This window comes from Podarcis gaigeae (genome assembly GCF_964106915.1).
Source record: "Podarcis gaigeae genome assembly, chromosome: 12".
NCBI classification, from domain to species: domain Eukaryota; kingdom Metazoa; phylum Chordata; class Lepidosauria; order Squamata; family Lacertidae; genus Podarcis; species Podarcis gaigeae.
Window position 1 is genome coordinate 2,539,429 of NC_139688.1, and position 22,528 is coordinate 2,561,956.

General features: G+C 51.8%; 4 protein-coding genes across 12 annotated transcripts in view; 1 reads left to right on the top strand and 3 right to left on the bottom strand.

Moving 5' to 3' along the window:
* Positions 1–7,358, bottom strand: part of KRBA1 (KRAB-A domain containing 1) — a 57,325-nt gene extending 49,967 nt beyond the window's left edge. For all 8 annotated transcript variants that reach the window (XM_083703933.1, XM_083703931.1, XM_083703930.1 and 5 more), the window contains exon 1: positions 6,986–7,358. In XM_083703933.1, the coding sequence (XP_083560059.1) occupies positions 6,986–7,042 (57 nt within the window). In that variant the 5' untranslated portion in view covers positions 7,043–7,358. The remainder of the gene's footprint in view (positions 1–6,985) is intronic.
* The window catches only part of LOC310827680 (uncharacterized protein), a 919,426-nt gene that overhangs the window by 869,363 nt on the left and 27,535 nt on the right, over positions 1–22,528 (bottom strand). The window lies entirely within an intron of this gene.
* Positions 1–22,528, bottom strand: part of LOC310827821 (erythroblast NAD(P)(+)--arginine ADP-ribosyltransferase-like) — an 840,324-nt gene that overhangs the window by 708,101 nt on the left and 109,695 nt on the right. The gene's annotated exons all lie outside the window — the stretch shown is intronic.
* Positions 10,700–22,029, top strand: LOC310827724 (zinc finger protein 212-like). Of its 2 annotated transcripts, none has more exons than XM_083704101.1 (6): positions 10,700–10,845; positions 12,480–12,866; positions 15,114–15,240; positions 15,960–16,073; positions 16,533–16,646; positions 19,068–22,029. In XM_083704101.1, exons 1-6 carry the CDS (start codon positions 10,822–10,824, stop codon positions 20,432–20,434), a joined length of 2,133 nt encoding a protein of 710 aa, XP_083560227.1. In that variant the 5' UTR covers positions 10,700–10,821; the 3' UTR covers positions 20,435–22,029. The 2 variants fall into 2 exon arrangements, with proteins under 2 accessions (XP_083560227.1, XP_083560228.1); XM_083704102.1 differs by having other exon boundaries at positions 10,746–10,845; positions 12,421–12,866.

The following is a 22,528-nucleotide window of genomic DNA, read 5'->3' on the forward strand; positions in this document are numbered from 1 at the left end:
CTACAAAAATAATAATAATACCCCAATTCCACCTTGGAGCCTCTGCCAGCGCTCAAGACGCAGCCAGAGTTTGCGCTGCAGCCTAGCGACTGCTTCGCTGGGTGATGCCTGCTGACGTCTCCTTGCCAAGCTCATTTCCCGTCTCCCTGGGGACAGCACACGGCTGATTTGAGGGCTGACGCATCCTGGCACAGCATAGGTAGAATTCTTAGTTCCGAGGAGTCAGTTTGTCGAGGTCTGAATTCCAGGAACCTCTTTGGCTCAGCTCCCGGTACCCTCATCGCCTAAGGGTGACACCTAACGCGTGAAGATCAGCTGAGGAACTGCGTGTTTTGATTGCAAGGTGCTTAGGATGACAGCTTTTCCTCTCTCACCTGCGGATCTTAGAAAACCGGGGAGAAATCTGCCCCAAAGGTCCTACGCCCAGCCCCACTCTTTGGGGGCAAGGGGTGAGGGAGGAGGAGAAAGGTCTAGCAGCCGGGCGAGCTGTCTGCCTCTTTGCAATAATTCAGCAGTCTAATAAACAGAAACCTGCCCTTATTCCCTTATGGGGGACACAAGAGCCCTTACAGAGTCCTTTGCAGGTTCTCCATCGATCGGAGAAAAGAACAGAGGCCAACCAGAGAATATTGAGAAGCAAAGCAGCTTGTAAGCCTGATCTTTATTGAACTGTTGCAACAGGGTGCTCCTCTCACACACAGGAGAAGGAGGAGGACCTTGAACAAAGGTGTGCCCGCCCTTATATAGACATTTTAAATTGCCCACCCTGGAGTCCAAGACCACCCCCCAGAAACATCATACCTATATCACAAAAAGGGCGGTCTACAACAGAACTCTGAGTGCGTTGTTTACCTCCTGTCTGGCAGGTTACCTGTTAATGCTCACTTGATTGGATACCTTGGGGAGCCTGGTCAGTCTTTTGTAATGATAAATACTTAGTTCCTGAGCCAGGTCACAGGCTCACACCCTACTCATATCTTAAAAGTGCCCTTAAGACAGGATTTGTGAGGAAAGAGACAATGGGGAAGTTTCCCACTTTGACCCTGCGGAGAAATAATTGAGGTCAATTTGTTCAGGACTTTTTTTCTGTGGGGTTTTCAGACATGTGGTTTATATATTTATGTACGTGTTTGCTTGGTACATTTGTGAACATTTATTGCATACCTAAGACCTCAAAATTCTTATAACAGTAGCAATTCAAGAACAGCTGGATCCGATCAACAGCCCATCTAGTCCCACATCCTGTTCTCATAGTGGCCACAGAGGAAACCTGCAAACGTCTAAACCCAGGAGACCCCTCTGGGATTTCCAGAAACAGGTATTCAGAAACATCGCTGCCTCCGACTCTGGCTAGTTGCCATACATAGCCCTCTCTTCCTCCACGAACCTGTCTCTTTTAAAGCCGTTCAAGTTGATGGGCATCCCTGTATCCTGTGGGAGGGAGTTCCATAGGCTGCTTGCATAAAGAAGTGCTTTCTCTTATACTGAATTTTGAATTCAGTTGCACCAGTCATTTATTTATTTATTGCATCTATATCCCAACCTTTCTTCCATAGAGCCCAAAGGTGACACACAGGGTTCTTCTTCCTCCCCATTTTATCCTCACAACAACCCTGTGAGGTAGACTAGGCCGACAGTGAGGGGCTGGGCCAAGGCTTCATGGCCGAGTGGGGAATTCTAACCCAGCTCTCCCAGGCCCTAGTCCAACACTCTGCCCACTGCACCGCACTGTCCCCTAATTTAACCATTCCAAACCTCTCCAACTCTGGAAAGATCAGCTACAGGCTGCAAGTGATCTCAACAGAAACCTGGGCAGATCTGTCGCTAGCCGTTTCTCGCAAATCAGGAACAGTTACAAGGTGGGGCAGAAATAGTTTGCATCGGTCCGTCAGCTGGCAATCTTGAGCCCAGTTAGTCAAAAAGCTGGCCCTTTCGTACACAAACACACCGCAGCAAAGTTTTCCCCATCTGTCGCTCCCCCTTTTTAACAAACGATTGTTTTAACAAGGGTAATAAGTTGCTGGGGCAGCCCAAAAGTATCCCCTTAAATTCCCGAGAAATTGTGGCTCTGTAATGCCCATTTTAAAGCAACCTTGGAAAAGCTCCAGAATTCAGGTTTTGCAAAGAAGCCGAATGTCCATCACACAAAAACGACTAGGAAAAACTAGCCTCTGTCTTGGTGGGATTCTTGCAATCGGAGACACATATCTTGCACAACCCAACTATGGGAACTGTGGAGAGACAGACAACAAAGGAATCAACCGTCCCTGGGGTGAAAGGCTGGAGTTCACGGAGAGGCGACCTGCCTTCTACTCATCAACGAGGGTTGATTTTTAACCTAAGAGGGGCTGGGGGTCAAATCTCTCTGGAAGCTGTTTTCTTTGATGGGGAAAGCATTTCCTGCAACCTCAAGTGCACGGGCAATGGCTGTAATGAGGCAAAGGCTCTCTGTACGCGCTCAGACACGCTCTGGCATGTCCTGTAACTGCACATGTTTGGTGAGGAAATTGGCTCCCAGGCTACGTTTGGTGGAGTCTGGAACGGGTCACGGCTTTGACAGCAGGCCTTGGCCTAGCTCAGTCATCCTGTCAAGAAAACACATGACGAACCCAAAGAAAGCTATGATTGCAATTGCTGCACAGCACAGGGCTGGACCCCGCAATTCTATGATTCTGTGAAAAGCAGGCCAGGAAAGAAAAAGGACTCCCAGGTGGTAATAGGGGCAACATGGAAGAAGTTAATAACATTATGCATGGCAGGGAGAAAAGTTTTTCTCCCTCTCTCAGAACCCTCAAACTGATGGGCAAAAGTGGGATATAAATGCAACGGATAATTAAAAATAAAAATGTTGCCAGACGGCAGCACTCATTATCCTCAAGCGTCTCAGGCAACGGTCAGCGAAGATGGGACATCTGGGGGTCCAAGGTTGAAGGGCAGCTGTCTCAGAGCATTGTCCTGAGCAGCTTTACTCAGAAGCAAGCCTCTCTGTGGCCAATGGGGCTTATAGCTGTCACTGCAATCCTGCTTGCTCAGGATCGCACTGAGCTCAATGGAACCCCACCTTCGGGAAACAGACCAAACTAGCCCAGTTGGAATAGAGAAACACAACTCCATCATGTTACAGGGTCTGTTTGTTTTTTAAGAGAAAAAATATTCAGGAGACCAGAGATTTAATGGGACGCAGGGTCAGATCCAGCACAGAACCATTCCGTAAAGACCAACACTATAACACAGTGCTTCCCCAACCTTTTTCGGCCACCAGCCCCTGGCTCCATAAACTCATTCCCAATGCCTTTTAAAAAGACACGATTCAGAATTGCAGTTTGCAAAACCCACAAAGGAAGACAACAACACCACAACATTCCGACGAGCAACGCTTAATTGCGCATTCATCCAAAATCCAATTTAAGCTCTGATGTTTAAATAATGCAACAAAGCTGATGCCTGGGAGGGATTCCGGGGGGGGGGGGGGCTTCCAGCTCTACGATGAGTTTGATCCGCTGAGACCAGCTTTCGGGAGTCTGGTAGCCACTTAAACATTAAATCTCCAGCACCTCCCTGCTGCCCCCTTTAAAGGAAAAGGTAAAGGGACCCCTGACCATTAGGTCCAGTTGTGGCCGACTCTGGGGTTAGGGCACTCATCTTGCTGTACTGGCCGAGGGAGCTGGCGTACAGCTTCCGGGTCATGTGGCCAGCAGGACTAAGCCGCTTCTGGCGAACCAGAGCAGCGCACGGAAACGGTGTTTACCTTCCCGCCGGAGTGGTACCTATTTATCTACTTGCGTTTTGACATGCTTTCGAACTGCTAGGTGGGCAGGAGCAGGGACCGAGCAATGGGAGCTCACCCCGTCGCGGGGAGTCGAACCGCCGACCTTCTGATCGGCAAGCCCAAGAGGCTCAGGGGTTTATCCCACAGCGCCACCTGCGTCCCTGCTGCCTCCCTAAGTCATCCTATCCGACTGGGGGGACGCACTGCCCACTTTGCAAACCACTGATGCAGTAGATGACAGAAGCTAATCCCACACCAAGTCAGACCGAGAGCCGAGAGCTGAGACTTACCCTAATGTGAAGACCAGATGGACGGGTGGGGAGTAACAGAGGCAGCCTGCTCAGGTGGGATCCATCAGAGACCGACACCTAAAAAAGGGTCCCTTCATTCAGACTGCCACTCACCCAGGGTGCCTGTCAATTTTCGGTTGGCAAGGGGTGAACTCATCCGTCCCAGGGAATCGGGAATTTTTTTTCTCCTTCTTGCTAGCAAATTACATAATCACCTCCTTGAGGGCTGTCTCATCTTCTCTGGAGGCAGAACCCCATTAATTAACAGCACAGACTCACACCATAGGGAAGTTTTAACATGTGATATTTTACTGTATTTTTGGTTTCTATGGAAGCCGCCCAGAGTGGCTGGGGAGGCCCAGCCAGATGGGCGGGGTATAAATAATAAATTATTACTTATTATTATTATTATTATTAGCATAGCCAAGACGAGGGGGAAAAACCTCAGTCATGCACAGGATTGGTAGGGAGCTTGTCAAATCGGCCAGAAGCCTCGCTGTGCAAGGCATGGTTTCTCTGCTTCATTTGCCCGTCTGTGAAATGGGCACGGCCGACTGGACCGGAGTCTCCTGAGGCTGGCTGTTGTGCAGGTGCTCTTTGTAAATGAATATAAGGGTGCTTCCGGACAGCCTGTTTAACTGGACATTAATCCTGATTCATTTGCAAGAGAGATTAGTTGGCCTTGGCTATGGAATGAGCATCATGAACATAAGAAAAGCCTCCATCCTGTTCCAGACCAAATGTTATGAGAGAGGGAAGGGAAACTGTTCTGGGCCCACATTCTCCAGGCCACACCTGATCTTAGAAACTCCCATCATTGTTGCCTCTTCCTCATCTTTCCTCTAAACTAGGACACCCCCAAGGCTGCGGCCACCGGGTTTGTCTGTCGGGGTTCTGGGTCAAAGCAAGTGCCCCCTCCCCATTCTCCCCCCAATTCCTTTTCCGAAAGGAGTCCAATTTGGGGGGGGGGGATGGATTTGCTGCGTGAGTCTTCCCAATCCACAATAACTGCACAACGTGCAGGTGCCAATTTGCGGTTGACTCCTGACCGGAAACATCGTCTGGAAGCCCCAATAAGTCATTTTAACTGAGGCTCAAAGCGCTTCCACACTGATCATGCCAAAATTTTATCACAAGCACAGGCTTCCATCGTGCACATTATCTCCTGCCCAGTTTTAGGGTCATCCTCTTCACAGAGGTGAGGTCTGCAATTGTGGCAAACGTTCACACAGCCTATCAAACGTGGTTGAGTTTCAAACCCGGTTTGAAAACAAGTACCTTCCACATGAATCATGAGAACCGGCTCCTTAGGATCAGAGTATTTTTTTAAATGGTTTTTAAAATGCCCAGGACTGTACCCCAGCGCTTCAGGGGCACAGACAAGCAGCCCAACCAGTGTAGAATAGAGCCTATGCCATCTTTCAGAATTACACAGAACTCCTTGTCAGAATCCGCATTCTTCCCAACATCTAATTCCATCCATCTGGGAAACTTGCAAATTCCTACATGCCTAGAATTTGGGTCACTTTTAAAAAAGAAGAAGAAGCAAACACTCTTATACAGTTTGACTGTACCTATTAAAGAGATTCAGCATTTTCTTCTTAGTTGTATTGAATCCACACATAAGAACAGCATATATTTCAATTTGTTTCTTGCATTTATATGGCACCTTTTCCTCCAAGGAGCTCAAGATGTAGTTATTCCCCTCATCATTTAACCTCCAGAACAACCCTGTGAGGTGGGTTAGGCTGACAGACAGAGGGAGTGGCTGGCCCCAGGTCACCTAGTGAGCTTCATCATGGAGTCAGGATTCGAACCCCGGTCTCCCAGGTCCCAGTCTGACATGCTTACCATTATGCCACATGTACTGACTGCGGTGCCTAACTGGGGTTTAATCCTCTGGAGACCTCCCGTACCAAAGAGGCAGTGTGGTGCAGTGGTTAGAATGTCAGACTGGGATCTGGGAGACTAGGGTTCAAATCTCGACTCTGCTGGTAAGCTCACCTGGCTGCTGTCTCTCTGCCTGACCTACTTCACAGGGTTCTTGTGAGCGGGGAACCATCAGGAGCTACCTATTAGGGATAGCTCAGCTGGCAGAGCATGAGATTCTGAATCTCAAGGTCCTGGGTTCGAGTCCCATGTTGATTCCTGCATTACAGCGGGTTGGGCTGGATGATCCCTGGGGTCCCTCCCAAATCTATGATTCCAGGTCAGCGTTGAAGCTTCTCTGCCTGGTCAAACCTTCAATCTCTGACGGCATCTCGGGCTAAAACTAAGACTCTGAAGACCTGGAGAACACTTGTTGCCAGTCGGATCTGCCTCGCAGGGTTGTTGTGGGGGCTAAATGAGGACGAAGACCGGGCAGAGAGCCGGGTTCAAATCACCCCACTTGGCCAGGGCAATCGCTTGGTGCTCCCTTGGGCCACTCGCCTGACCCACCTCGCAGGGCTGTTGTTGCGAGGATAACACGGGGAGAACCACGCGCGCTATGAAAGTGCGCTATGAATGCAATGCATGAAATATGTAAGAGGCGACGAGGTTTTGCAAGGGGAGGTTTTGCAGGTGAGCGACCCCCGCCAGCCTCCGCTTCCAACACCCGGCGCAACAACGCCGAAGTTTCCCCCCGGGCTCGGCTCGGGGAGCAGCGCTGCTCCCCCCGCGGCTCCCCTTCGCCCTCCCGGCTCTCTCTGCCGCCCATCGGGGACCCCCCCCCCTCACCTGCCAAGTCCGGAGCGCCGGTGGAAGTTGCATGCATGCATGCAGGGCGCCGCGTTGCAATTGCATTGCACTGCGCTCCATGCAACGTCTGCACGCATGCATTGCCTTGCACGCCCGCAAAGGGGTCCCCCCGCGGTCCGATGCGTCCCCCTCCGGCGCGGATGCAGCATTGCAAAAATAAAATAAAATAAAATAGACGCAGCCCTACCTGGGGGGCAGCCTCCGCCTCCGCCGCTCCGCCTCCGCGGGGACCGCCGGGCTCCATCCTGCTGGCCGATCTCCGCCGGGGCGCAGGCAGGCTGCGCGGGGTCTGCGCGGAAGAGCCCCTGCCCTGCGCTCATTCCATGGCCGGGAGAAGAGCGCTTCAAACAAAACGCCCGGCGCAAGCCCGGCCCGCCAGGCCAGGCTGGGCAACGTAGTTCGCGCACCCCGCGCGGGCGCGGAGCCCAAGGGCGAGGGGACTACGGATCCCGGCAGCCCCCGCGCCGGGGACGGAGGGGGAGAGGGAGGGATGGACGGGTGGGCGAGGGAGTGAGTGAGTGGCAGCCGCCAAGCCTTGGCCGAGAGCCCGGGAGGCGCAGCCAGGAAGGGCCTCCCCTGGAGGAGGAGGCGCAGAGCGGGGGGGGGGGACCCCAGGGGTCATCTAGTCCAACCCCACCCCCCAATGCAATGCAGGAGTCAAAGCCAGGGCCGGATTTACGTATAAGCTAAACAAGCTATAGCTTGGGGGGGGGGTTCCCAAAAAAATGTAAAGGGGAAAAAAACTGGATGTGCATTTCCAAAATATAAGATAAAAAAGCAAATAAAATAAAACCTACATCCAGCAATAGTGTTTTGTGTTGTGCAGGCTCCTATGATGTAAGTCATGAGCCCCGCCTGCTCCCTAAAATACCACTGGTTTGCTACTATTATTTCATGTTACAGCAAATTTCTGCAGACTTTGTAAATTGTGTTTCTAAAGGAATTTTTGTTCTTGCCAAATGCCAATGTGTTTGCTTTCTTAAGTTTGTTATGAATAAAAAATCCTTTTAAGTTAGAGCTTAATAATTATTTCACTACAGTATTAATATACTTCTTATTTGTATTTCACTATTAATATACTTCTTCTTAATTGTATTTCAGTTCAACAATTAGCCTGCTCCCTAAAATATCATTTGCTCCTTTCTATATATAGGGTCCCTCTTTAACCCACAGCGCCACCTGCGTGGCGCTGTGGGTTAAAGCCTCAGCGCCTAGGACTTGCCGATCGAAAGGTCGGCGGTTCGAATCCCTGTGGCGGGGTGCGCTCCCGCTGCTCGGTCCCAGCGCCTGCCAACCTAGCAGTTCGAAAGCACCTCCGGGTCCTAGTAGATAAATAGGGACCGCTTACCAGCGGGAAGGTAAACGGCGTTTCCGTGTGCGGCTCTGGCTCGCCAGAGCAGCGATGTCACGCTGGCCACGTGACCCGGAAGTGTCTCCGGACAGCGCTGGCCCCCGGCCTCTTGAGTGAGATGGGCGCACAACCCCAGAGTCTGGCAAGACTGGCCCGTACGGGCAGGGGTACCTTTACCTTTATATATAGGGTGCCTACATTCTGCATGGACTGGTTGCAGGGCAATATGTGCAAATGGCTTTAGATACCTATCAGGTCCATAAATGACCATATAGTATATATTCAACACAAAAAACAGCGACAATTTGTTGTTGACAAAGGACAGCTGGACATAGAAAGGGCCCAATTACCATCAGGAGCTGAGGGCCTCATCAAACCTCAATCCGGCCCTGGTCAATTGTAGAATCTGACAGGTGGCTTGTCCAAGCTCTTGTTTAAAAACCTCCAGTGAAGCATGGGATGGTAGCACTGTAGAGGGGTGAGGGACTCCTAAGGGTCATCTAGTCCAACCCCACCCCCCGCAATGCAAGAATCACAGCCAAACAATCCCAGACAGGTGGCAGTCTACTTAGAAATGAATCAGAACTGTAGAATTGGAAGGGACACCCCTGGGTCATCTAGTCCAACCCGCTTCCACGGTGCAGGAATCGCAACCAGCACATCCCTGAAAAGATGGCCACCCAAACTCTTTGTTTCAAAACTTCCAAGGAATCGTGGAATGGTTGAGCTGTAAGAGTTGGAAGGGCCCCTCATCTAGCTCAACCCCCTGCGATGCAGAAATAGCAGCAGAAGCATCTGGGGTTGGTGGCTGTTCAGCCTCTGCTTAAAGAGGAAGGGGACTCCACCATTTTCCGAGGGAGCCCCTTCCACCGCTGTCAATCAGCTCAGAAACTTCTTCCTGATCTTTAGCCAGAATCTCCTTGTCATGGGTTCGAGTCCTACCCTCCAGAGCAGAAGGAAGCAAGCTTGCTCCTTCCTCCATGTGACAGCCCTTGAGATATTGGAAGACGCCTCTCCTATCTCCTCTCAGACTCCTCTTTCCCAGGCTAAATGTACCCAGGGCTCCTTCAACCGTTCCTCATCAGGCTTCGTTTCCAGACCCTGGGTCATCTTGGGCGACTGTGGAATCTCCTCACTTGGTGGTTTCTAAGCAGAGGCTGGATGGCCATCTGTCAGGGGCGCTTGAGCTCAGGCATGGCCAACAGGTAGATTGTGATCGTCTGTGGTAGATCACTGGTAGATCATTGGCTCCCCCCAAAGAAGCTGTGGCTCCCCTAAAAAAAGCTCAACATTTTACCTTTACCTCCTCCCTGAAAAAAACAACTTTGACCTGAACCTCAAAAAGGGGGGTTGAGCACTGCCACTTTTTAACTCTGTGATCGCAGTCTCTTGGGAGTTGGCCACCGCTGCTTTCGTTGAGATTCCTGCACTGCAGCGGGTTGGACGAGATGACCCTCAGAGTTCCTTCCATTCTACAATTCTATGCGTCTATGATTTCATTAAAAAACGAAGATCATGGCCACAGGGCCCATCACCTCCTGGCAAATAGAAGGGGAAGAAATGGAGGCAGTGAGAGATTTTACTTTCTTGGGCTCCATGATCACTGCAGATGGTGACAGCAGTGACAAAATTAAAAGACGCCTGCTCCTTGGGAGAAAAGCAATGACAAACGTAGACAGCATCTTAAAAAGCAGAGACATCACCTTGCCAACAAAAGTCCGTATAGTTAAAGCTCTGGTTTTCCCAGTAGTGATGTATGGAAGTGAGAACTGGACCATAAAGAAGGCTGATCGCCAAAGAATGGATGCTTTTGAATTGTGGTGCTGGAGGAGACTCTTGAGAGTCCCATGGGCTGCAAGAAGATCAAACACATCCATTCTGAAGGAAATCAGCCCTGAGTGCTCACTGGAAGGACAGATCGTGAAGCTGAGGCTCCAAGACTTGGGCCACCTCAGGAGAAGAGAAGACTCCCTGGAAAAGACCCCGATGTTGGGAAAGATGGAGGGCACAAGGAGAAGGGGACGACAGAGGACGAGATGGTGGGACAGTGTTCTCAAAGCTACCAGCATGAGTTTGACCAAACTGCGGGAGGCAGTGGAAGACAGGAGTGCCTGGCGTGCTCTGGTCCAGGGGGTCACGAAGAGGCGGACACGACTAAACGACTAAACAACAACATGATTCCATGCATGTGCCCCTTGCCTTCCCTTCCAATTCTACTCTGATTTACAGGCCAGGCGCTCTACCTGACCTACCTCACAGGGTTGTTGTGATGGGGGCGTTATTTGAGGACGGGGGAGGACCACGTCTGCTACCTTGTGCTCCTTAGAGGGGGAAAAGGGGGGTTATCAATGCAATGCCTCGAAGGCATGAATAGTTGCCTTTGCTTCCGCTGAGATCCCTGCATTGCAGCGGGTGGGACTGGATGACCTTTGGGTAGCCCTTTTCCAGGATTCCTGCTTCTGCGCTGTGGCATTTCGAGCCAGGCGCTCCTCCAGCCTCTGGGTGGCGCTATCGCGCGCCCTGGAGGCGGAGAACTCGGCCTGCGCCCGCGCGCATGCGTACTCCGCGCGAAGAAGGACCGGAGAGAGAGAGAAGGACCTTCTCGCTTCGGGGACCAGTTGGCTGGGGAGGGGGCGCGCATGCGCAGTGGCTTCACCTAGCGGGCGCCGGCCATGGCTGAGTGGACTCCTGCCCAGGTGAGAGGGGTTAACCCTGCGCTGCCCGGCTGGGAAGAAGGGGAGGGGCCTTTAAATGACACCCCCCCGGCTGGTCACCATTTAAAAGTGGGGGGGGGGAGGACCTGCAAAAGATTTCCCCAGGTGTGTTTTGGGGGGGACATTGTAGCCCAGATTGGTTTGGGGGCCTGCCCCCCCTCACTGCATCCTTTTTTTGGGGGGGTCCACAGGTGCCAACTGGAATAAAATATTGGGGGTCCAAGCAAGCCCCGCCCCGCATAATCGATCACACACACACACCATTTGAATGGGAATAGCCATCAACTTTGGGGGGGGGCTGGTCCCCTCAAATATTTAATTGGGGGGGGAGAGAGAGCTAAGCCCCCTGGGAATTGGCTTCATGCAAGGATGGGGGGGCTGGTTGGTGTTCTGAGGTGGGGAGGGGTGAAAGGGAGGCAAGGAACCACCTTTCCCCCCCCCCTTCCTGGCTGATCATGTATTTTGGGGTGCAGGGGGGGGTGAGTTTTGAGAGAAAGGCGAGGTTTCAGCCTTTCGGCCCCAGGACTTACCGGTACCTATTTTTATTCACTCTTTTGCACTGATCTCCCACCTTTTTCTCTTCCCTACACAAACACACAGAGCTCATGGGGGTGGCCGTGGTTCTCCCCCCTTTTTACCCCCCACAACAGCCCTGTGAGGTAGGTCTGGCCAAGAGAGGCAGCGAATGGCTCCCAGGGTCACAGACAGCGAGCTGCACAGCCAAAGCAGGGGAGGATTTGAATCCGGGTCTTCCCTACCCTAGCCATTGCACCACACTGCCTCTCTCGTGATGGGCATATCCTCCCCCCCCAAAAAAAAACAGAGTTTCTCCTCATGACAACACTGCGAGGCAGGTTAGGTGGAGAGGCGGTGACTGGCCCCTGAGGTCACGTCCGGTGAGCTACACAACCAAAGTGGGGCTCTCTCCACTACTCCACCACTGGCTCTCTCATCTCCCCAGAGGATATACAGCCCTGAATCTAGTCTGCTTGCTCATGTGAGAAACCTGACCCCTCTTTTGGCCAATGCTCAACTAATAAAATACCATAAAATTCATATATAGTCAGTCAGTAAAAGATCCCCCTTAAAAAAAATAAAGATCCATAGATATAGAGAATACCTGAGCACGGCCCAGGTATTCTGGCCATACAAGACATTAACTTCTGAAGCAATATAATTATATTGCGGGGAAAATTAACAATAAACTAAGATTTAACAAAAAGTTAAAATGACAATAGATTAAAGCTGGCTTCCACTTTCTTAATGCCAAAAGAAAATCGTTCTTAGCAGGCGCCCAAAAAGAGTACAGCAAAGCTGCCTACCTGGCATCTAGAGGCAGGGAGTTCCAAAGATCAAGTTTTTGCAAATGCTGACAAAACGTTGCCATTGTGACGCAAGTTTTCCGTGCCAAGCGGATGTCACAGTGATTCCGGCGCCGTGGAAAGCCCCTCTCTGCCTTGTCTTGCCTCTGTGTCTCCTTGGTCTGGTCTCCCCCTTCCTCCTGACACTCTGTCTTTCCGCTTCCTTCTTCCTTTTCCCTCGCCTCTCTTTCTCCAGCTGCCCCCCACTCCTTCGCGAGCACCCTTGCTCTGGTCTGACCCCCTTCTTGCCCGCAGGCTTGGGAATGGGAGGTGGAGCCGCAACACCTGGCCTCCTTCCAGCCGCCGGCCCTCTTTGACCAAGCCGCCGAGAGGGAGATCTACCCGACGGCCGAGATCTCGCTCTGGACCGTCGTGGCTGCCATCCAAGCGGTGGAGAGGAAGGTGGACTCCTATGCCACGCGGCTCCTCAACCTGGAAGGCCGGACGGCCACAGCCGAGAAGAAGATCTTCGAGTGCGAGAAGACCGAGCTGGAGTTCAGCAACCACGTGGCCGCCCTGGGGACCCTCATCCAGGAGTACGGCCTGCTCCAGAGGAGGCTGGAGAACATGGAGAACCTGCTCAAGAACCGCAACTTCTGGATCCTGAGGCTCCCCTTGGGACCGAAGGGAGAAATCCCCAAGGTAAGAAAGAAATGAGCTTACCAGGTAGGTTCAGAAAAGGGCCACCAAGGGGATAGTACTGTTTTGGGGGAACGGGGTGGGGGCAGGTGTGGGGGACTCCCTGGTCCTGAATGGGGTAACTGTGCCCTTGAAGGACCAGGTGCGCAGCCAGGGAGTCATTTTGGACTCACAGCTGTCCATGGAGGAGCAGGTCAATTCTGTGTCCAGGGCAGCTGTCTCCCAGCTCCATCTTATACGCAGGATGAGACCCTACCTGCTTGTGTACTGTGTTGCCAGAGTGGTGCATGCTTTAGGTATCTCTCGCTTGGACTACTGCAATGCGCTCTACGTGGAGCTGCCTTTGAAGGTGACTCGAAAACTGCAACTAATCCAGAATGCGGCAGCTAGACTGGTGACTGGGAGCGGCCGCCAAGACCACATAACACCGGTCTTGAAATACCTACATTGGCTCCCAGTACATTTCCAAGCACAATTCACAAGTGTTGGTGCTGACCTTGAAAGCCCTAAACGGCCCAGTATACCTGAAGGAGCGTCTCCACCCACATTGCTCAGCCTGGACACAGAGGTCCAGCACTGAGGGCCTTCTGGTGGTTCCCTCGCTGCGAGAAGCCAAGTTACAGGGAACCAGGCAGAGGGCCTTCTCAGTAGTGGCACCCGCCCTGTGGAACGCCCTCCGGTCACAATGTCAAGGAAAAAAATAACTATCTGATTTGCAGAAGACATCTGAAGGCAACCCTGCTTAGGGAAGTTTTTAATGTTTGATTTTGTCACTTTTTTATTATGAATATTCTGTTGGGAGCCTCCCAGAGTGGCTGGGGAAACCCAGCCAGATGGGCGGGGTATAAATAATAAATTGTTGTTATTATTATAGAACAACACACCTATGAATCAAAGAATCCTAGAGAGGTAGAGTTGTAAGGAACCACAAGGGTCATCTAGTACAATGCAGGAATCTTTGGTCCCTGGCATGCGTGCCATTGCCCCAGGAGCTCAGGTTTCCACTCGCAAAAGACTTGCCAGCAAAGAGAGCCACTCTTAACCCCACCATGCCCCAAACAGCGGGGCCAGGAGAGGGAGGGAGGCCCATCCAGGAATTTTTATTCATTATAAGTGCATCACAGACAATAATCACTTTAACCACTAGATTAACCAACAAAAGCCTTAGTTTTTGAAGTGCCACATGGGTATTATTTGTCCGCTGGATAGCTCTCCTTCCGGTTGGCATCGGACTGAAAGAGGCAGCTAAAAATATTTAAACAGCGACCAGTTATTGTAGGAACCTGAGGGACCCCTTTGGGCTGGCTGTGTGCTGATGGGCCTATACATAGAGGTGCTATGTTGCTCTGTTTTCCATGTCATCAAGTTTATATACCGCTTGATGGTTAAAAACAAACAAACAGGCAACCCCCAAGCAATTTACAAAAAAGGCAAAACAACAAAACTATCACTAAGAAAAATTAACGACAACAATTTACAGCGTTTGACGAGTTGAAATAGCAACAGACTAAAAACAGGTCAAGACCCCCATCTGGGTAGGATGGTATAAGTAGAAATGTTTTAGAGGCACCGAAAAACATACAGCGAAGGCGCCAGCCTGATGTCCGTGTTGCTATTACTATTATTATTGCTATTGTTAGAATTTATTACCTGCCTTTCGCCCCAAGGTCCCAGGAGAGGTCACAACCATTTAAAAGCATCATTAATATTGGAACACAATATTAAACACGGTGTGTAAGAAAAATCGCAAAAGCAAGGTGGGTCCTGAAAACATACACCTGAAGGGTCAGAGGCTAGGGTAAGGGGTGCGTCTCGAGCATCCACCGAAAGCTGTACTATGAAGGCACCAGGTGCACCTCTGGGGACGGAGTTCCACAACTTGGGGGCTGCTACAGAGAAGGCCCTCTCTGTTCTCCTGGGCCACCCCAAAGAGAGCACACACACACATACCCTGCAGATTTGGCACCCAAGAGGGTCTGTAGGGAAGGAGGCGATCTTTCAGGTATTCCAGGTGTTCTGCCTTCCCTGCTGGGAGCAGCAGTGCCTCTGCATACCAGTATCTGGAAACCCCAGGAGGGGAGAGGGCTCTCCTGCACGGATCCTGCTTATGGACTACCCGTGTGAGAACAGGATGCTGGAGTGCATGGACCCGTGGCCTCATCCAGCAGGGCTCTTTTCATCTTCTTATGATGGCAGCCATGATGGCAGCCATGGTCAGCATTTCTGAGTCACGGGCGGCTCTGATTTTAGGTTCCCGTGACCTTTGATGACGACGCAGCAAGCTTCTCCCCCCAGGAGTGGGCCAGTTTGGAAGACTGGCAGAAGGAACTCTACCGGAATATCACCAAGGGGACATACGAACCGCTGATCTCCCTGGGTAAGTGGCTGGCATTTCTTTCTCTTTTCTTTTTATTTGTAAAGTTCTTTATTTAGTTTCATTTCCTAACATTCACAAAACAGAGAGAACAAGTCGTAGCTATGGATGAAGATTAAGAGATGAGAAATAAAGCCCCATTTAGGGAAGTTTTTTATGTTTGATGTTTTATCGTGTTTTTACTCTTCTGCTGGGAGCCACCCAGGGTGGCTGCGGCGTAAATAATAAAATAATAATAATAATTATTATTAACTACAAAATAGGCACGTAGCATGTGCAGAGCTTCGCATGGGTTAAAATAACCCAGGTCCAAGTAAAGTCTATCAACGTTATCAGAGCATCAAATATAGTTCCAGATTTGCTAGGCTTGTAACGGGGGTTGCCTTGAAAATGATGGTTCTGCTGCATGTGTCGTAAAAGAACGCCAGATCCAATGAAAAGTGCCTGGAGGTTCTAGTCCTTGTCAAAATCTCAAATTCTCTGTGATGGCTCCGTTGCAGAGTGAGTGTTGCCAAACGCCTAATGTTAGGATTTTGGGTTGTTCTCCACTGAATTACAATTACTGTTTGTGCTGCCCAGATCATATTCAAGACCAGTTCTTTGGACAAGAGGCTGGCATTCCTTGGAAAAAGGAGTGGAGCTCCCGGGTTTGTTGTCCGTTAGATTTCCCCTCAGTGACAGTGACTTTCAGCACCTGCCTTCTGATCTGCTTCCCCAAACAGACTCTGCCATTTCCAAAGCTGACATCCTCCCACCAATGGGACAAGTGGAGCCTCCCCATGCCACGGATCACGAATTTGTGGGGGGCAAGGGCTTCTCTGCAGAGCCCAGAGCAGGTGAGTCGAAGTTGGAAGGTGGGTAATAAAGATTTGCCATCATGGCTAAAGCGTCTGTCCTGCCCTGTCACTTGCGGACAGCACAGAAAGGTGTGGAGGGGAACAAACTGAACAGGAATGAAATATGCAAACAGTGAGTGTAGGGCTAAAGTGCTGCTGGGCCACACACAGGTCTGCTGGGGCTCACACCTGCCCAGAAGGTACATTCCCAAAAGTTAAATCCTTGGAGCCTAATCCCAGAAGTGAGAGGGCCGGCGGACATATTCAAGGGTGAGGAAAGGAGGTGCACATCTTCTGTGGCCAGGTGCCGAAATCTGACCTGGGCCTCCAAAGGAAAACAAGGCCCGTTCATAAATCTAGCCAGCATCTCAGTCAGTTTTCCGCCAGCGTTGCTGCTTGTCTCTGAAACCTGCAAGTGTTCTGCATCCGTTCCAATGCGCCTGTTCCTCTCGTTGCCAGAAGCGGATCCCTTGCCTTCCAAGGAGGACCTCTTGACCTGGATTAAGCAGGAAGAGCTTCCCGGGAGAGGGAAATGGGATCTGGAGCGAGAGATCACCCCAGTTCTCGGCTATGGTGAGTGTGCCTGGCATTAGATGTGATTCTTACATTGCCCTTGGGGTGACTTCCAGCTCTACAATTCTAGGTACAGTGGTACCTCGGGTTAAGAACTTAATTCGTTCTGGAGGTCCGTTCTTAACCTGAAACTGTTCTTAACTTGAGGTACCACTTTAGCTAATGGGGCCTCCTGCTGCTGCTGCACCGCCACCATGCGATTTCTGTTCTCATCCTGAAGCAAAGTTCTTAACCCGAGGTACTATTTCTGGGTTGGCGGAGTCTGTAACCTGAAGCGTCTGAAACCTGAAGTGTCTGTAAACTGAGGTACCACTATATCTGTGATTCTGTGCCCTGAAAGGCAGGGATCTGGCTTCCAGGTTGTCCTACTGTTTCAGTTTTTTTTTTTAAAAAAATATCCCTCCTCCTTATTTACCTAATATCTAAATTATCTCTGCACCTGTTTCCATATTAACTGGATCTTAGCCGCTTCCTTAATCAGAGGAATTCCGGTGCTGCTTTAGATCAGCTGTTTCCAGCTGACTCCCTCCGGACGCTTTGGCTGCAATTTCCAGCGGCTCAGCCTTCCCCTCCCCTCTTCCTCTGGGCTGGGAGGAAGACTTTGCACTGAGTTTCACTTCCGCGCTGCTTTGTCGTGTTGTCAAAGGGGCTTAAAACAAACTGCGGTTAGTTTCGAAAGCCAGGGTGACATCACCAGGGCTTGACCTTGGCTTGTTTTGAAACGGACCAGGGTTTAACCCCGCCTGCTTCCCAGGTCACAGCAGGCCAAATATTCTGTGAAACCGAAAGGACAAGCTGGCAAAGTCCTTTTTCCCAGTCACGTGGGGAAAGGAGGAGGGAGGGGAACTGCCAGCCCAAGGCTTTGCTCTGGCTCATTCCAGCTCCTGCTTGCCGTGCTGTGCCAAGGCTTAGCAGGAAATGCGAACGGACCGGGCTTCCGGGCTCTCGATTCTCCCGGCAGACAAGGATGTTGTGGATCTTCTTCAATTAACCACACCAATCATGCCATTTAAGGAAATGTCATGGGGCCACAGCGGCAGCCTCTGGGGCACCCAGAAAAGTGGAGTCCACATGCCTGTGAATTTCACATGCTTCTATAGAGGCCGTCATTCACCTTAGCTTAACATATGCATAGAAATTAAGTCACATTCCCAGAGGAAAAGCAGGCCTGCGTTGTCAAATCTGGGCGCCCAGTTCAGCAGGAACAAGGTGCCCTACTCTTACTGAGCCAGTTTAAGGCTGAGTTTTTCCTGCACAAACATTTCTAACACAGATTCTCCACCCAATCAGATTCTTCGCACAATCTCCTTTTATGCACTCTCTTTTTGCATCTCTTCACACGCAGGCTGCCTAGAATTCCCACCACAGGGTAATAATAACAACAACAATTATTTAATTATTTGTATACCGCCCATCTGACTTGGTTTCCCGAGCCACTCTGGACAGCTCCCAACAGAATATTAAATACACAGTAAAACATCAAACTTTACAAACTTCCCTAAAGAGGTCTTTTGCTATCACATGCTGGCGAGATCATTTTAACTGGCGATGCTGCAGAGACCTTTTTCATGAAAACCTGGGCATAACCACTCAGTTATAGCCCTCCCCCCCAAAAAAACTATTATTGTTAAGCAGATGGGGTGTTCACTAAAACCTCTTGAGCTCCCGCCAAAATATTTCTGATATTTTTTAATAATAATAATAATAATAATAATAATAATAATAATAATAATAATAATTTGTTTATACCCCGCCCATCTGGCTGAGTCTCCCCAGCCACTCTGGACGGCTCCCAATCAAGTGTTAAAAACAATACAGCATTAAAAATTAAAAACTTCCCTGAACAGGGCTGCCTTCAGATGTCTTTTAAATAGAAGATAGCTGCTTATTTCCTTCACATCTGAAGGGAGGGTGTTCCACAGGGAGGGAGCCACCACCGAGAAGGCCCTCTGCCTGGTTCCCTGTAACCTCACTTCTCACAGGGAGGGAACCGCCAGAAGGCCCTTGGCGCTGGACCTCAGTGTTTGGGCTGAACGATGGGGGTGGAGACGCTCTTTCAGGTATACAGGACTGAGGCCGTTTAGCGCATAGTCAGCCTCTGGAACTCTCTCCCACAGGAGACATTGATAGCCACCAACTTGGAGGGCTTTTAGAAAAGGATTAAACAGATTTGTGGAGGAGTAGAGGGCTCTCCAGGGCTACTTGCCACAATGACTGTGCTTAGCTTCTGTCGTCCTCCCCAGTTGCTGGAAACCTCAGGAGGGGAGATGGTTGGTTTTGTGTGCGAATCCTGCTTGCGGTTTTCCCTTTGGGTGGGCACTGTGAGAACAGGATGCCGGACTAGATGGGCCACTGACCTGATCCTGCAGGCTCCCCTTTAGGTCCTTAATCCTTGCCTCTTCCCTTTTCTGCCTCCCCCAGATGACAGCGCTATGATCAAGCGTGAAGAGCGTAATCTGAGGGCGGCTCCCAAGCTCCCTCCGCCCGCCCAGGGGCTGCTGCTGCCCGGGGTGGCCAGCGAAGACGTCTTCCAGGCCCCCAAGCCGGACGGAGGCTGTGAGAGGCAGGGCTGTCCTCGGGGGGAGAAACCGGCCCCTCCTGCACAGAGGCCCGAAGAGGAGCGCCCCCCGAGGCCAGGGGGCTGCTGCGAAGGGCCGGAGGCAGCAGCCCCTTCGGATGCCAGCCCCAAGGGAGACCCCTTCCCCTGCGGCAAGTGCCGCGACGGCCTGGCATACGAGCAGCGCTTCCCCTTGCCCCAGGGCGCCCACTCGGGGGGTGAGGAGTACAGTGAAGGCGCGACGGCTGAGCCCGGCCCGCAGCAGATCTCGGAGCCCGACGGTTCCTGCGCAGACTACAAAAGCGGCTTTGGGGACCAGGACTTATCCCAGGCGGCGGAGAGACTCCATACCTGTTCGCTGTGCCCCAAAAGCTTCCGTCTGAAGACCAGCCTCCTGATCCACCAGCGGACGCACACGGTGGGCAAGAGCGAGAGTGCCTTCGTCTGTGCCGAGTGCGGCTGCGGCTTCAGCCACCAGGGCCAGCTGACCCGGCATCAAGCGGTCCACGCTGATCGGCCGCACCAGTGCTCGGAGTGCCCCAAGGCCTTCAACCGCAAATCCAGCCTGGCGGTACACCTGAAGACACACCGCGAGCGGCCCCGGCCCTTCCACTGCCCGCAATGCGCCAAGACCTTCATCCGCAAACAGCACCTCGACGACCACACCCGCACGCACACGGGCGAGAAGCCCTACCAGTGCCCCGAGTGCGAGAAGCGCTTTGCCGAGAAGTCCAAGCTGACCAACCACTACCGCATCCACACGGGCGAGCGCCCCTACCGCTGCGGGCAGTGCGACAAGCGCTTCGTCCGCGCCCACCACCTGGTCAAGCACCAGAGCAGCGTCCACCAGGCCGGCGCCAAGCCGCATGCCTGCCGCGAGTGCGGCCAGAGCTTCCCCCACGCCCAGGCCTTCATCAGCCACCAGGCCAGCCACGCCAACGGCGAGAGGCGCCACCGCTGCACCGAGTGCCTTAGGACCTTCGCCCGCCGGAAGTACCTGCTGGAGCACCAGCGCATGCACACGGGCGAGAACCCCTACGCCTGCCTCCACTGTGGGAAGCGCTTCCGCTACAAACAGTCGCTCAAGCAGCACCTGCGGCTGCACGGCGGCGAGCAGGCGCCCGCAACACCCATGCCGGGCCCCGAGCAGGCCCTGGCACCCAGCGGCAGCGGCAGCAACGCCCCACTGGAGAAATCTCTCTTCCCCACCAACCTTTCCAGCGGGACCTGAGGGCACGCTGCAGACAGACAGCGCCCCCTCGGCCAAATAGACAGGCGGGCCGCAAAGCCAGAATCCCTTTTGTGACCTCGAACCTCCCTTTGGCATACGCTCCTGCTGGTGGGGATGTATTTTTGCCAACCGGGGCTGAAGCTGCAGGCGGATGAGCGGCCGTCTGAGCGCTTTTGCACCCTGCTCGCCACGTTTCGTTTTCCGGAAATGCTTCGAGAGCAAGATGGAACAATTGAGAACGTTGGCCGGCACTGGCGCTTTCTGGCAGTTGCCAGAACCGTCTCAGCATTCAGTCTTGGGCAGCAGGATGCCTGCGATGTGGTTGTGTGAATCGGTCCTGTCCAGTCGTCATTCGGTCTCTGTACTGTGGGTGGAGCGAGGATGCCAGTCGTTGCTTTTTGGCCTCACAGCTTCCTTTGGCTGTGAACATCCACAGAGAGAGGCAGGCAGGCAGGCATTGTAGGCTCCCAGCTCAGATCCTCGTGCCCAGCAGCCTTGGAGAAGCTGCACACTGTCTCTCCGACCAGCCTACTTTACAGGGTCGCCGTACGGATGCGCCAAAAGGGGAATGGTGCTGCGGAAAGGAGATTTGAAGAACAAGAAAAGGCAGGAAGGCGGACCAGAGTAGTTTGTGCATCAGGGCTGACCCATTCCAGGACCCCAAACTGCGGAGAAATATAGTGCTAGGAGCCTTCTGACTGGTGGGGCATTAGAAGTAGGCCCAGGCAGCTCTGTGGGGCACGATGGACTGCAGCAGTTGTAGGGAAAGGGGGCGGTTCCACAGAGGCTGAGCAAAACAGCTGACATGTTTCTGATTTGCCTGCCTGCCGGAACGTGAAAATCGGCTCTCCTGCAAATAGTTTTGCCTGGGCACCCAGAGACCAACATTAACCCGTCTGTTCCTACAAGCTTCCCTCTGGGGCGCAGCACCTGGGATCTGCTCTGCCCCATAGCTTTCCCCACATCACAGTCTACCCCCACCCCACCCCTCCCCATGCTCCTTGATCTCCCATTTTCCTGCCTAGATCACCCTGTGCTCCAAAATCTACAACCCCGCTGGCTTTTTCTCTAGGTTTTCGGCGCGTTTCCTTCTTTTTAAAAAACAAAACAAAACACGGGCTTTTACACATCCTTTGGTTGTTTTAAGTCCTTTAAGTCTCCTCTGCTTTGGCCCCTCTGCCAATTTAGCAGGTTGCACGATTTCTGGAGCAGCTGCTGTTCGGAGTCTCTTTTTCGCTCCACGTGTTTTGTGACAAGGCAGCCTGAGCGTTCGTCGCAAGACGGAACCCAGGGGAGATTTGCAGAAGGCGAAGAGGAAACCAAAGATGTAATGAAGGATCCGTCTTAGAGGAGGACTGGGCTGAGGTGTCCAAGAGGCCCAAATGCCAGGGCAAGTCGAGACCACTGAACTTGCCCAATCTTCTGCACAGACTGCAATATATATTTAAAAGAAGCACACAGCGTTTGGGGGGGCCTGGCACTCCTGCTCAGCGGCCTCAGCTGAAAAAATTGCAATTTTAACTTTTAGCTTTTTTAAAACAAAAACAAAAAACGGGGGATATTAATAAAGATTTTGTATTGGTTCTTTGGATAAAGCTTGCGTGTTTCTGCTTTGAAAGGGGAAGGGCAACTGGAACCGTCCTTAAAACGTCATACATTCCATGTGATATAAGTGGAAACACATATATTGGAAAAATCATTGGAAAACACTCTAAACCTCTGGAAACCCTTTAAAGACCAGCAGCACTTACTAGATTGCCGCCAAACTTCTTTGCTCAAACCCCAGCTCTGCACAGGTCTGCAAATTCAGTGCAAAGGCTCTGGGGTTGCTAGGTGCTGTTTATGCACCATTTCCATGCTCTTTTGGGGGGCCTTTTTGCCCCATTTTGTGCCACTTCCAGGTTCGTGGCAATGTGCACCATTGTGGTCACATGTGACTCGGGACGTGTGTAAATGGGGAGTTTGCTGTATTATGAGACGGGCTTGTTTATTCATTGCCCGCCCTCCACCCTGATTTCACAGCATCAAAGCGCAATATCAAAAACAGTTTAAAACGGCTGACAGCCATGAAGAGAGAAATAAGGTGGGACTGAA